At 39.5% G+C, this 15,245-nt stretch overlaps 1 protein-coding gene across 3 annotated transcripts in view; it reads left to right on the top strand.

Moving 5' to 3' along the window:
* slc4a3 (solute carrier family 4 member 3) overlaps positions 1 to 15,245 on the top strand; it is a 67,970-nt gene that overhangs the window by 31,647 nt on the left and 21,078 nt on the right. For all 3 annotated transcript variants that reach the window (XM_056389042.1, XM_056389043.1, XM_056389044.1), the window contains 3 exons: positions 10,043 to 10,188; positions 11,357 to 11,537; positions 11,855 to 11,990. In XM_056389042.1, the coding sequence (XP_056245017.1) occupies positions 10,043 to 10,188; positions 11,357 to 11,537; positions 11,855 to 11,990 (463 nt within the window). The remainder of the gene's footprint in view (positions 1 to 10,042; positions 10,189 to 11,356; positions 11,538 to 11,854; positions 11,991 to 15,245) is intronic.

Here is a 15,245-nt window from a genome sequence, read left to right on the forward strand (position 1 = left end):
AGGGCAGCCACGTGCCCTCTTAAAGGCTCTTTGAATGGTTTTTCCAACCACCGAACTGCTGACAATAAGTAACAGCAAAAAGAACTTTGGGCAGCAATTCAGACATCTGGATGTAGGCTGGCTACATCTTCTCTCTAAACACAGTTAACTAGCTAACATGGCAGAACAAGTGTTTTGTTAAGCTGTAACAGGTGGACATTCTTCCCAAGCTGCACTGTAACATTGCATAAACTAAAAGAACTGTTGCTATAGCTGCCTGCAGTGTAATGTACAGTACCTTGTAGGGTTGCCACCTGTCTCGTATAATACAGGATTGTCCCGTATTTGAAAATAAAATGCTGCATCCTGTATTGAATATATATATACCTCTGGACTACATTATATTCAGAGGTGTTTGTTTAAATATTGAGCCCTGCCTCCATGTGTGTAAAGGAAAGAACTTTCTAATGTGGAACGCCTTTCAATATAATGCTGGTAGTAAAATATGTCATTGTGTCACCAGGAGAAAGTAGCTGGATTGTGGAGACAAATGGACAAATGGCCATGTGTGAAACAGAGATGTTATTTTCAGGGACCTATGGTATTTTTTTCCCTGTCTGCAAATATAATAAGGATTTTAATATGAATCAGGGACTGTACCTTTATATTACTTTCATTGCTGTTTGGAAATAAAGTCTTGGGAAGGATAGTGAGAGATGAGTTCCTTTGTCCTTCTGAGATGACTCAGTCTTACTCTTCACCCACGCCACAACAAGGCTGTGGGGGGATCTTTGTGAGGTGTCTTTTTTCTAGCTCGGTTGTTATAAGCCAGTGACTGAGCTTCACTAGTTCACCATCAGACCTCCATGAAAGCACCTGATGTGGTGGCTTCAATATTTGTGATATGTGTGACAGCCAGGTCTCTGTAGCAGTTCATGCGGTCATTCATGAAACATGTTCATGTTGTTCAGCAGGTTTATTTAGGCTGGTTATTCATTTTCCCTCATTTCAAAGGATTACATCAGATACACCTCTTTTATTTTGTATTCTACTTGTCTATATATATATATATATATATATATATATATATATATGTGTGTGTGTATATATATGTATACATATATATATTGCTATTATTTTTTTAATTAAATTGATTGATGAAATTTTATTAAGTTTAAGATTAAGAAGTAATTCATTAGGTAAATGCCAGAAGTTTCCTTCTGTGTATGTTGTCTTGCACTGGGCAATGTGGTGAATCAAATTTGAGACTGTGTGTGTTTGCGTAGATTAGTGAGTAAATAGGTGTGTGAGATCAAAACAGTCAGAGAGGAAGACAGAGCACTGCAGATTTTTTAGACATTCGTTAGACCAAAATAAATAAATAAATAAATATATAGCCTATATATATATATATATATATACACACACACACACAATTTAAGTTGATAAAATATACCCAGAAATACTGTTTTTGTCAGATGTCTTCACCTGCTTTTTGGTTTTAAAGCTGGATGAATATTGTTGTAGATAAGAGTTAGTGCCCTCTACTGGCAATGAAAAGTATTACTACACAGTTGTTTAATCTGCCTGTCCAACCTATACAACACATCAAAGGTTTAAAGAAACACTGTTTATTTGAAATGTTACAATTGAAACATTCAGCTTTATAAATGTAATTGTATAACTTATTATCAAGTAAACAGATCTCCGGCATACGTATTAAGAGATATAATAATATCACCTACACACACACAAAGTACTTTTTCAGTTTTAATTTTTCTAAACAGTCATCACTTTTCTTTCCTTCCTCGCTAGCCTCCAAAAAAGAGCAATAATTATATATTATTATATTATAATTATTATTTTGTCCTGTTATCAGAGTAAGAGACACGCGTTGTCACTTTCAGCTGTAAGAATATCGAAACCTGCTGGACAAAAGAAGTTCTAACCACAGAAATCACAAAAGAAGTAGATACAGCAGACCTAGACAGGAACAAACAAGACGACAAATTTACAGGCGTAAATTAACGCTGTTTATAAATTACATATTAGAAATACAAGTTCCCTTCAGCCCTGCATCTGAAGTATATAAAGCCTAATTCCATGTCATCAGTATTGGAACAGCAGTTTTTGATTAAAAAAATGCTTGAAAAAATCTTGTTATTATTCACACCTCTTTGAAACATTGGAACATTTATTGACTCCCCTGCTGCTCTGGTGCTGACCACTCACCATTCACAAGTTTTGCTCAGTGCTTGCCTGTGGCTCGGCTCCACTACGGGCGTCCTGCACATTCTGTCTCATGAAAGCGAGCCCACACAGCTCCCAGCTCCCACACACACCGTTAAAAATAAGTCTCCGAAACAAAATAACACAAAGGATGGAGGACAGAGAAATCGCAGCATCTACACATTATTTCTATGAGTGAGGAGAAGGCTGCCTCCTATGATGAGGAATAAACTGGATTCATTAGTATATATTGAGTTGTCAGATATTGTTGTGAGTCTGCATCAAAACCCATTAAAGCCCAATGCAGTTCAGAATGTTAATGGGGCAATTAGTAGCGCTGTTAGGGAAGTAAATATCAAGCACAATTAGCTCCTGTCCTCGTCTCCTCTTCACAAATCAGAGTCTTCCCATAAATGACTGTTGCTGGCAGACTTTATCTTACCAAGTGGCTGCCTGACGGATCATGCATTTACAATATCAAGGTCACAAGAGTTAAAACGTTAGAATGAACAGAAAAGAGAGAAAACAGAATAAAAAGAGAGGAGAGGTGGAGAGTCAGAGGCTTGTGTGGCCAGAGAAAAACTGTGCACCCCAGCATGCAGGGCATTAATTAACAGAGGCTGCAGTCGATTCCCCTTCAGCAGCGACCCTGCCCCTGGCCTTTCCTGCCTCACCAGAGCAGAGTGATCATTGACTGTTTAGGATCTGGAAACAGAAAACAGGGCACCCAGAGTCACTCAAAACAAGATATCGGATTTGTGGAGAGTGATCATCGACAGGCCGTTATGCACATATCACCACTGTATGTCCCTGCATTGTCTGTTGCTTTTAGGTGTGAAGTCTTTATCATGAGCTATGTCTGAAGGATTATTGCTTCAACAATTTGAACAAAATTAATTTATAATTTTCTGATCACATAAGCTGCAATTTTACTTATCCGGTTATTTAAAGTTATAGCCTGAAGTTAAAGGAGGTGAATGTTTTGGCCAGTGAGTTTTTTTTTTTTTTTTTTTTTGCATTGTCAGAATCTGCAAAGGATTAGAGCTCTCCACTGCGCTTGGGCAAAGATAACTGTTAGACTAGTTCAGACAGCAGCAGAACGGAGAGGGCTGAATGATGTAGATGTCTGCAGACGAGATTCCATTATTTGCACATATCTTTTATAAGCTGTCTGTAAGCAGATGATACGTCTGTGTTACTTTATGGACTGAAAAAACATCTGAAAAAATTAAAATGCTACACATTTTTCCCCTATAAATTCTTGTACTGTATGTTTATATACACACACACACAGACACACACACAGATGCACGCATGAATACAAATACAGTCAGTGAGACGAACAATATTCCAGTATGTGGAGCACGTTTCAGAGAGGGTCCTGTTTGGTGGACAGTGGTGCACCTGTTGTGGACCAGTCAGATTACGACACCTAAGGCGACGCTTGGTTTCCATGGACACGCAGGGACGGGAATGGTGCAGCTCACTCTGATAATTAGCACCATGATATCTCACTAAGCAGAGAGCCAGAGCTGATTCCTAGGTGTTATTATTTTATTCTCTTTAGGTTTCACTGCGGTTTAGTTCTCAGCACATATTCCTGCATGTGTCTGTCAGGCGTATATTTATATGTGGCTTTTTCAGCTTAATGCAATTTGGGTAGAGACGCCAACCTTTGGAACTTGACCTTTACCCCCCTACATACCACATGATTGGAAAGTGATGGTGGCGCTATGGAAACGAAAGACATCAACTCTTCTGCTCCGATCCACTTTATGTTGGTTTCCCAGCAGCCACGAGGATCAATGGGCTGTGGACATCATTGAAAAAGGGCAGCGCTACCATTCAGCTGACAGGCGGGTCTCACAAAGTAGACCCTCCCTCATCAATACTTGCTTTTCGGAGTTGCAACTAAAGTGAATGCTTCTACCATTTATACATCTTTCTGATGGTGGATCCAGCAGGGGGCTTCTGCCTGAGGGTGTAGCTTCAACTTTGCATTTTGTTTGGATTTAAGGCAAAAAAACATTTTTGTGATGTTGAGGATCTTGTATCTGCACCTGTGATTTATTTTTTTGACTATAAGGTGAATATTTTCAAGTCTCCGAGAAGTTTCTTGATTTTTCTCGTTTTTTGCTTCAGACAATTTCTTATTTAGAAGTTGAAGTCCCCAACCACACCTTTTCTTTTTTTCTCTGTTGCCTGGGCGCCACATAGGAGCTGGTTAGTTTGGACATACATTCTTTTGCACGACCAATACAAAGATCCAGGCTGGTGGACCCAGGGTGAGCGACGGCGATCAACAGTTGGAAGCCCTGAATGAGCAGTGCATCCACTCAGAGAGAGGAGGATAGGTGGAGGTACCGACTGTGGAGATGACAGATATTGAGGGACAGGAGAACCAGGGGCATGGGACATCTGATAAGATGCGGGCCGCTGACCACCATGGTCCAGACCGTCGGTGCAGTGTCCAGAAAGGCTTTGGCACCCCAAAGCTGCACCAACATGAACACCACAGCTCAGTGTCCAATGTGGAGGGGTTTGAGGACTTCGAAGAGTTTGTTTTGGATTTTGATGATTATGACTTGCTTGAGTCAATCCACACTCAGCTGGGGTCACCACTCGAGCCTATCCGTAAGTTGTGTGTAGTTGTATTACTCTTTCTGAATAGCGTTACATTACAAGGCCTTTAAATCATTTTACAGTAAGGAAAGTTGCGTCAAGCTGCTGAGGTTCTGATGCGATCATGATACAGTAGGAAATTCACATGGATCAGCATTTTATTCTGTTTTTACATGGATGATAAATGGATGGGGGTTCATGTGTTTCCATTGATTGTAGTCCACTGATAGTGTAATTAATGGCAATATGAGGCTCTTTCATGGCCACAAACAGAACAAAGTTGTCCACAGTATTGAGCGGATTGACACACTGCTCGACTGGTGCTGTTTCCTGCTTTCCTATTGATCCAGTGGCACCCATTTGGCTCTGGGCTCAGCCACAGCTAGAGCGGAAAGACATTTCATTGACAAACAGTGTGTGGTTCTGCTATTTTTATCCCTATTTGGAAACATTAGACATACTGCACATTAGTCCTGCGAGGAAGCTTTATTCCTGCCTATGGAACAGAAATGAAGGTGGCCAGTCTCCAATAGCTTAGGACATTTAGGCACTCATTGATTTGGGGTTAGCACCAACTGAGTTAATATGAGTACACTGGGCACCCTAAAGTAGACCCTGTATTTATAAAAGGTGCAACAAGGATTCAACTTGACAAGTAACAAATGTTTGTTTTTTTTTCTTATCATCATCTCAAGCCAATATCATGAACCTTTTAATGGTATTATCCCAGTTTTGAGTATCATTAGTTGCTCTTGACAACTGTGTCTGCCAAATGACATTAATATAAATTTAAACAGGGCACTGATCTTGTGTCTTTGACTTGTTCCAATTCTGTTCCAATTCTGTTTTGGAAGATAAATCTACTTTGTACTTATTTTGAATCTACTTTTATGGTCTCTAGGGATGGCCACGATGGTCACAAACATTTCTATAACTACTAGATAGAATTCCATTGAGCTTTATACAGACATTTGTGATCTCCAGAGGATGGACCATTATGACTTTGGTGAACCTTAGATATTTTCTTTAGTGCCACAATGAGGTTGACATGTTTGGTTTTTATGGAAATGTCACAATGACTGTTGCCCTGAAATTTGGTAGACATTCTAAGTCACCAGAGAATGATTCCTAATCTCATTGATGATCCCCTAATTTTTACTCTGGAACCACCAGCAGGTTTTTGGTTATCCCATGAAGCATCTCAACATCTCGTGGATGGAGTGGCACTAAATAGATGGTCATGATTCCCACCCATTGTATACTAATGTTTTGGTGATCCCCTGACTTTCCAGTAGCACCATCATCATGTCAGAAATGTGTGTCCAATATATAGGTTAATGACATGCCTTCAAGACTAATGATCTTCCCATTCAGTACTTTGTGTTAAGTGCTGATTAGCAAATATTAGCATGTTAACACACTATACTAAGATGGTAAATGTGGTGAACAGTACTACGAACATGAGCATGCTGCAACATGCTGAAGCATGTCAGCATTAGCTTTAGCATTTTACCAAAAGCACTGCTCGGCCTAAGTGCGGCCTCACACAGCTGCTAGCATGACTGTAGGTTCTCAGGGCTTTATTTTAACGATCTAAGTGCATGGAACAAGAGCGTAGGGCGTGTCCAAATCCACTTTTAATGTCAGGAAAAACAGTTGCAGCGCCAGGTGCATGGTTCAGAAGGGTTGTACTTCTTAAATCTCTTAATTAATCATAGAAGTGTTTTGGGTATAGCATGCAATAAACCAATCAGCATCCACTTCGGTAGATTGCTATTATAATGGCCGTTTTAAGAGGTAGTAAAGCAGAACAATTCTCTGCAGAGGAAATTAATCTCAGGGCCAAAGTTCAATTTACAACCACGAAAAGCGTGTTATGCACCTGCCTATGTAGGTGCATAGTACTACTTTGATGATGCACCCTTAAAATAACAGTGAAATACTGTGCCACTGACTTTAGACCAGGTTTTTGTTGCTCAATCATGCAATCACTTTCTGTTGCCCACACACCTTATTTTAAGAAAAACACGCCCATGGGCGCTCAGATGGGTGCAGGTGTATGTGCTCTTTAAACAACGACAAAATGACATCGGTCTGAAACTTGCAAAGACACATTGCGCTTAGTGCCACTTTGCGCTGGATGTAAGACAGTCTTGTTGATTTTGGCAAAGTTCTGAACTATCCATCATTTAGTCCTTAAAGTAATTCATTGCTGGTATTTTCCTTAAAAAACCCTTTAACACAAGTAGTTAATAAACTACATCAATCTAAGAAATTTAACACACAGGATAAAAACAATAATACACACTCACACTCACCATCATGACACACTCATAATACAAAGTAGTGGCAAAATTCTAAATCATATTGTCTTTTCAGTCAGGAACAACATTTTCGAGACAGATGCACATAGGAAAGGGAAAATAATCTATTCATGAGTAAGACTTTGGCCACAGTCCTGGATTCTATATTGCATGCACATAGTTAGCAAATATGCTTCCAGTTGAGCTATCTAATTCATCTGTCCCTCTAATGTAAAATCATTCCTTTAAATTCAAAGGTTCATGGCATAATGTCTAGTGACTGACTGACTGACTGACTGACTGACTGACTGACTGACAGCTGGATGTCTCTCTCTTTCATTGTAAAGCTAGATCCCATTTCATTTTGTACACAGGCACCCAGTCCTTTTCAACATTTATACATATTTATTGGTTTTGTGGGCTCTTGCAGATTGCAGTAACAGAATACATCAAAGGAAATGTTGCGAAAGATAAAAATCTGCTTTGATCCCTTTTGTTTTAACTAAAATGAAACTAGATTTTAGATTACTTTGTTATAAATATGTTGCATATCAGACTTGTACAGTTGGATCTCACTAAAGCCAAGAGAACAAAAAGTAGAAAATCAGATGTGGATAGCACGCTACCTGGCAAGCAAATATACTGCATTATGATTTTTGATGTTAAAATATTTTTAATATTTGATATATTAAAATATTTTTCTCAATGACTTTTGAATTTCTAAAATGCACATGGATGAGTATTATCAAAATGAGACGGTTGGTTACACAGAGATAGTTAAGCGGACTTGTTTTCCTCAGAATAACTATAATCTAGGACATGTGTGTTTTATTGGCCAAAGTGAACAATCAAAACTGGGCATGAGTCCGCTCACGTCCCATCACAGAGAGGAGCTAAAGGGTTCATCTTTCAGCTAACTACAAAAGAAATAATAGTCAAAGATTTATGAATGTGCCATAATGCTCTAAAGTCAGAAATGACTAATAAAACAAGACAAATGATGTTTGAATTTTGGGTGGACTTGTAAAGCTTTTTAAAGGCTGCATCCAGGATCACTGTGCAGCATGAATGACACTTTTAATTCCCTTTTTACACAGTTTATAGTGTATTTGTGTTTGCATTTATTCACATGCTGCTTTTCCAGCAAGTGCAAGTGTACTCCCCGAGTAATGCATGACAGTTTTTTTTCACAAAAAAAGGTTATTGATCTAAATTGTTTGGGTTCCTGTAAATGGTTCAAGTATTTTGGTATCTTCTTTGGGTGCTTCATGTGGTGCCTTCTGATCAAGATAAGAAGTCTTAGACCAAGTCAGACACCAGGTCAAGAGGAGGAGGAAGAAGTATAAAAATGATTTTATTTTCACCCAGAGTTATTTGCCCTGGCATTGCCCTGGCATTGCCCTGGCCTGTGGTGAGAAAACTCAGGTCATCCAAACCAGCTGAAGTTCACACAAGGACAACCTTTAAAGCTTTTCCCTTGGGAGACTCAATGAAAAATGAAATACAGCCTGATTTCATCTTGATTTCCATTTCTCTCCGCTTCCCTGAGGAAGGCATGACGCAGCAGAATGGAACACTTAGTGCATTTTATGCACACACACACACACACACACACACACACACGCACGCACACACGCACGCAGGCACACACGTACACACATACACACACACACACATACACACACATATACACACACATATACGCAGGCACGCACACACATACACACACACACTCGCACACATACAAGCACACACTCACCTCACTTTGGTTACCTCTGGGTGGGTGCTTGTGTAAAAGATTAAAAAAGACAGTGTTTATTTGGTCAGAAATTATATTCAGCCGTTGGCCGGTCTGACTGTTGCAGCTCTGCACTGAATGCAAATGTCAGTTTCTAAACTGTCCCCCAGATCTTTTCCTTGACCTTAAGTACACCAACGCCATCCCATAACTTAACTATGTGTGCAAGCGATTTTGCACGTTACAGTGTAATAACGACAAGTCATGTTCTGCCAACACTTCTACTCTCGCATATTGATCAGAAGGGAGAGATTTCAAAGTAGTCCCCTTGTGCATGAGCATCCGATAAAATATTTATTGCATTGGATCATGCATGTGTAGCCCTTGCAAGTTGATTTTCAGACTCAAGTAAAACACAACTGGTATGCTTTGGAAAACAGTTGATAGTAATGAATGATTTGTAGTTGAAAATGTCAAACTGTTTCCTTTAACAATCTCAAATGTATTTCTTAAATTATACTTAAAAGTCACTTATTACCTACATTTGACCATTTCTGTATAAAAATAAACACTGAACCTTAAAATAACACATTAGTTATAATTTTGCCAAATTATAGTCATTACCTAAAATCATTCTTTACCACTCTCTAAAAACATTTCCGCACAGGTGGTCATCCTTTTACTTTGCATTTCCTACTTCCTTTAATCAAATTAACGGACCACCCAGGCTTCCCTTCCATTTACATGGCAAATCATAAACATTAAAGGAGCCGCTCATTATGTTCAATTCAATAAAATATGATTTGGAGGTCAAGGAAATTGAAAATGAAATTCCTCTTTTTGAAGTGACAAATGTGTGGGGGTGAAACCACCTCCTCTCTAACAGGTTCCCATGGCGCACATGGATTCTCACTCACCCATGAAGCTTTTGCCCTCTGTTACTGGTTGTTCTTCTGTCAGCTGGAAACCTAAACGCACATATAAATATGATTTCTGAAGCACATTTTCTGACTTGGAAAGGATGTTTGATTTGTTCACAATCATAAAAGAGCGTTTCATAATACTGCTTTTAAAATGCTCCTCGGTAGGTTGGTTTCTGAATGACTCATCAAACTGGCCTCCTCAGATGTAGACATCATCACTTAGCAATGTCGACCCTTCTGTTGTGCAGGTCACAGATTTGAGGACAACCCCGGGGTGAGACGCCACTTGGTGAAGAAGTCGTCCCGATGTCAAATGGCCCGGTCCAGCAACAGCTCCACACCACTATCCAGCCTGAAGAAGAAGAAGAGAGCAGCAGAAAAAAAAATTCATGAGGTTTGCAGCACAATGCTTTTTCCTTCAACTGCATTAATCTGCATATTGACCACAGGATGAATACTTCAATATGCAGGCAACATACAATTTACACTAGTTTCCTTTGTTAAATACATAATATTACAGTATCATTATGATGAATGCGATAGCAAACCATTATATTGCTACCTAGCCAACTTTAGCATTAACAGCTGTTTACTTACCACAGCTCTTTGCTCATCAAGAGCTGTCTCCAGCGGTGGAAAGCAACCCCAGTGTCTCTATGACGTCTTTTCTTCTACTGACATGACAGTCATGTCTCTGGCCACACAACAGATTCAAGTCCAATATTCACTCTCCTTGTAGCTCTGGTTTGGTCTTCACCAGCTCTTGAGGGGAACAGTCTAGTTTTGTTGCTGCTACCAGCTTGCTGCTGTGTCTGTCAGCTATCTGGTGCTAGGTATATACCAAACAGTGGGTTTATTGATGGTCTTTGCTCTCCCTACTGCTGCTGGACACAAGGTTGACAAGAGCGGAGAGATTGAACCAAAAAGCACAGTAAAGCTGTGACTTGTAAAACCAAAACAATGAGCTGATATTGGCTATAGCACTTCCTGATAGGAAACGTAGGGTTGGGTGATAGTTCTGCCTGTTTTTCACTACAAATGACCCCCCCTCACATTACACATACAGTAGTCATTTGATTCAGTGTTAAACGTGATCTCCAGAGCTCTTGGAGTGAAGTCTGAGCTTAACCACATTCCTCTTCAGTGACTTAATGGCGAGTCACCAGACCAGAAGAAGCTATAAAATTCCTACTAATGTTTCACCTCAGTTTGACTGCACAAATGGCACAAAAACACAAATCATATTATCATTTTGTGTTGCTCTGAGAAAACTTCTTTGTTGAAATGTAACAGAATGTCCCTCCAAACCATGTGGTTATCTTACGTCAGGCCTCATAAACGTGTTGGTTTGGATTGGATTAGCTGTCACTGATTATTATCATTATTTTCTCCTATAGGTGTAATATGTTTTAGTTTGGAGAAAAAAAAGAAAGAGAAAAGGGAAAACAAGCTTCATTGAAAGAATTGGGGGATGTTAACAAATACTTAGATGAGGGTAAACATAATCTACTACTACATATGAAATGTAAAGCCATATATTTTGTGCCCTGGTCCACCTCCAGTTGTTTGTGGAGCTGAACGAGCTGATCGTGGAGAAGGATCATGAGATGCGTTGGAAGGAACGCGCTCGCTGGATCAAGTTTGAAGAGGATGTGGAGGAGGAGACGGATCGCTGGGGCAAACCTCACGTGGCCTCACTCTCCTTCCGCAGCTTGCTGGAGCTTCGTCGCACCATCACACACGGTAAAAAGCTCCTGCGTGCAAACAGCAGTACACATGCTCACAGTATCAGTCTTATGGTTTACTTATTTCCATGTGCAGCTGATATAAAATCCACAAGGATAAACATGACATGCAAAAAGAAGCGAAACTCATCTTTGCTGGACAAATGTAGTTTGACAGAAGTGTATTTTTGGCTAAAGTTTCTCAAATACAAATATGAGGACTTGAACATTTTTGTCCTGATTAGATTCTCCCCCCAGGAATCTGAAATACTTTTTATACAAAACAGTCTCAGCAGCCATTTTCAGCCCTTGTCTTCCTGTACCTTCCTTCCCTAGGTGCTATCCTTCTGGACCTGGAGCAGAATTCTCTGCCTGGCATCGCTCATCTGGTGGTGGAGACGATGATCATCTCTGATCAGATCAGAGCCGAGGACAGATCCAGTGTTCTGCGGGCTCTGCTTCTCAAACACAGGTCAGTAACCAGTCTGAGACTAACTGAAATATTTAGTTCTTTCCTCAAAGCGAACATATTTGTCGTGGCACCCCAGGAGACATTACAGGATTTAAAAGCCAAATCTAAAATATTTTTGGCCAACTAAGCTCGTAGGAACAGGTGGAAAACTCCATTTTGTGCACTTCTAAGAAGGTCCTAATTTAAAACAGGCCCCGTTTAGTCTTGATTTACACCATTACAACTGTAACCAAATCTTTTACATAACCTGCCGTCTTATCAAGTGAATTAAATTTAACGAAGCTTAGGTGAGGTCCAAAATGTAACACCTCGATACAGTCCATCTTGAACATCGGGATATACGATATTATTGCAGGGGATGGGGAGTGAATTTTTTTTAAAAATAATATCATTACATCATTGTATTTGAGGTTGCCACTAAACAGAAGTTCATTGTTTTATTTGTCAGCAAAGCAGTGAAATGAGGGTCAGACTCGGCAGCAATGCAGATTGTGTAAAACTGTAAGACTTCACAAAAGGAAATGAAAAAAGATTGACATAATGAAAAGGATTGCATAAGGTGGGAAATATCACGATATTCGATATTATTAAATATCGGCCCAAGCCAAGCGCAAACTACATACATTCTACTCCACACATATGAATCTATAAACCGATTTGCAGATTGCAGATTTACTGTATGAGACCAAAATGTTTTCTGGGACAGCAATAATACGAGTGTCTTTAAGAGTTTAAACTGAGCCAATCACTGTCTGGAGTTCTGTGAAAGAATTTTAGCACAATTAATAAGCAGAATTACATTTTATTAAATGGTAATACTAGCAACAGGCTTTCTGTTCTCTTTGCTAAAAATCCTGTTTTATCGTAGATACATTTTAATTCTTATAATATTAATTCAGTTTAATACAAATTAATTTATTCATATGAAATAAAAGAAAGTCATGCTACTAGATTGTAAACATGTCACTCATCACATGAAGTATTAATACTGATATACAATGCGGAATCACAGTTGGCTGATTAGGAGGTACATTTTAGAGTTTTATTTTTAAGCCTAAGCATACGGTTGTAGTTTTAGTTACCATGGCAACACCAACCATCTCTGTGAGACCAAAAAGCCAGGATTAATCCCAGTTACCTGTCTCCTGCTTCATGTGAAAAGGTCCTGAAAATATTGTTATCATAGATTTAGTTGTTCTTTTTAATCCATGTATTAACAGACCTGCCAGTGTATGGCAGTGTGGATGCAGCTGTATTTTCATGTTGTTCATGGATTGTGAGCATGGAAGCATGAGGAATCAAACCCCAGCACGCTCCTCATTTATCATTATTCTGTTATGGAGGTTGTTAAAAAAAGCCAAACTCAGGGGAACAGAGCTGGGAATTTCCAAAAAGTGACATTTAACAAGACTTGGCTCATCATCTGGTGTACTTCCCCAGGGCTGTCTAAATTACAAATGTCAAGACAGTACCCCAGCTGCCCAGGGTCTTAAAGCCCAGACCTTCAGATTTAAAGTTTGACGCTGTGCTGTCTTGACCATTTGAAATCTGTGCCCTCTCAGTCCTGCTCTCTTTCAGACCTTATACACTAACGAGTGGGTGTTTCAGTCTGATCTTTGATTACTGAGAATGAAACAGACACTGTTTGAGGCCCTGCATAAAATATTTATGAACTTTCAGGCTTGAAATCAGAATTTCTTTTAAATATTGCTACTTTTTATAAATCCAGGCTCATTACATGTCTAAAATTCTGGGTTGAAATGAGACAGATGTAAAATTCAGGATGTGAGATGATAGGCGACGTTTACCTCTTATCAACAGGGAGTTTTTGGTGCTCTGTGTGTTTTACATGAGCAGGTTCTTCCCAGCCAGCCCAGTTAACCAAGATTTATGCAGCAGTTGGAAATATTTTTGGGTGTGATGTTGTTAAATCAGCGGATGAGGAAGTAGTATATGTGACTAGAGAGGGGATAGACCAGGGGACACCACAACCTCAGAGACACGAATCCTCTCAACTGATCCTATATAAGTGCTGAAAAAAGACCAAGGAAATGGTTACATCATATCCTGTGTACTGCTATATATGCAGTACTTCAAATAGATAGCATGTGGATGTTAAACATGTGACATGTCATCTCCTCTATGTTTCCGGCTCTCTGAGATGGTTCCCACTTATTGATTGGCACTTGTATTGACACACTCGCTAAACTGACCTAACACATGACCAATGGAACAGCACTACACATAGAGCAGAATGGATTTTTCAGAGTTACATAATGAAAAAAACAAGTTAACTAAATGTCGGCTGTCAGACCGAATTACCAGAGAGACAAGCCATGCCTGTCAAAAATAAAATGAATCATGCTCACTCATTGTCCTGTCAATATTTTGTTGCACTTCAGGGATCATTTAAAATGTTAGGTATAACCAGGCTAATGGTGTAGCTCCAGAGATGAACTTCCTTCTTTATTGTAGCTTTTGATTGCACTTCCTCAGCAGATGGAGTTTGTCCAGTTTTCATGGAATTGCATATGTTCAGATTTCCATTTTTCTGAGGACCTTAATGAGGTCGCATCCATGTGAGCTACTAAAAGTTCTTAAACACACAGTACTACAACTTCTGCCACTAGGGGTCTCTCAATCAAGACTATGACAAAAGACAGTGTTGGGTGATGTCATGAAATAGTGTGGGATCGTGGGAATTGTTGTCTTCACCACTTTCTCCTGGTTTGGATTCCTTCAGTGTCAGTGGTTCAGGAAGTTTTTACCAGCAGTTGAATTATCCACAGAGGTGTCCTCCTCTCCAAATCAAACAGACCAGGTGATTATAACCAGTAAAAACACTGAATAAATCAGTTTCACATTTAAAGTCAGTGTTTCGAAGCCGCTGTGCGGCGGACACGAGACGTCGGGAAGAGTTGGAAGCTGAGATTGCTATTATCCTTTGTTTTGGTTGTTTCTCTGATAACTTACAAAGCTGATGTTCATGAGGTTTTTACCAGCTGCTGAATTATCCACAGAGGTGTCCTCCTCTCCATAACAAACAGACCAGGGGATTAAGACTGGTACAAACACCAAATAAAGAAGTTTCACTTAAAAAACACTGATGCAGTTCAGCAGACACAGGACGTCTCCAGTGCCTGAGCTGTCTAACATTTACTCAGCTTTTTTCTCTGATAACTTTAGATCCAGACATCCGATGACTAAAATCCTAATAACCAACATCTAAAAAGTGTTTTTTAAAACTGGATAAAA

This window comes from Seriola aureovittata, chromosome 11, assembly GCF_021018895.1.
Source record: "Seriola aureovittata isolate HTS-2021-v1 ecotype China chromosome 11, ASM2101889v1, whole genome shotgun sequence".
NCBI classification, from domain to species: domain Eukaryota; kingdom Metazoa; phylum Chordata; class Actinopteri; order Carangiformes; family Carangidae; genus Seriola; species Seriola aureovittata.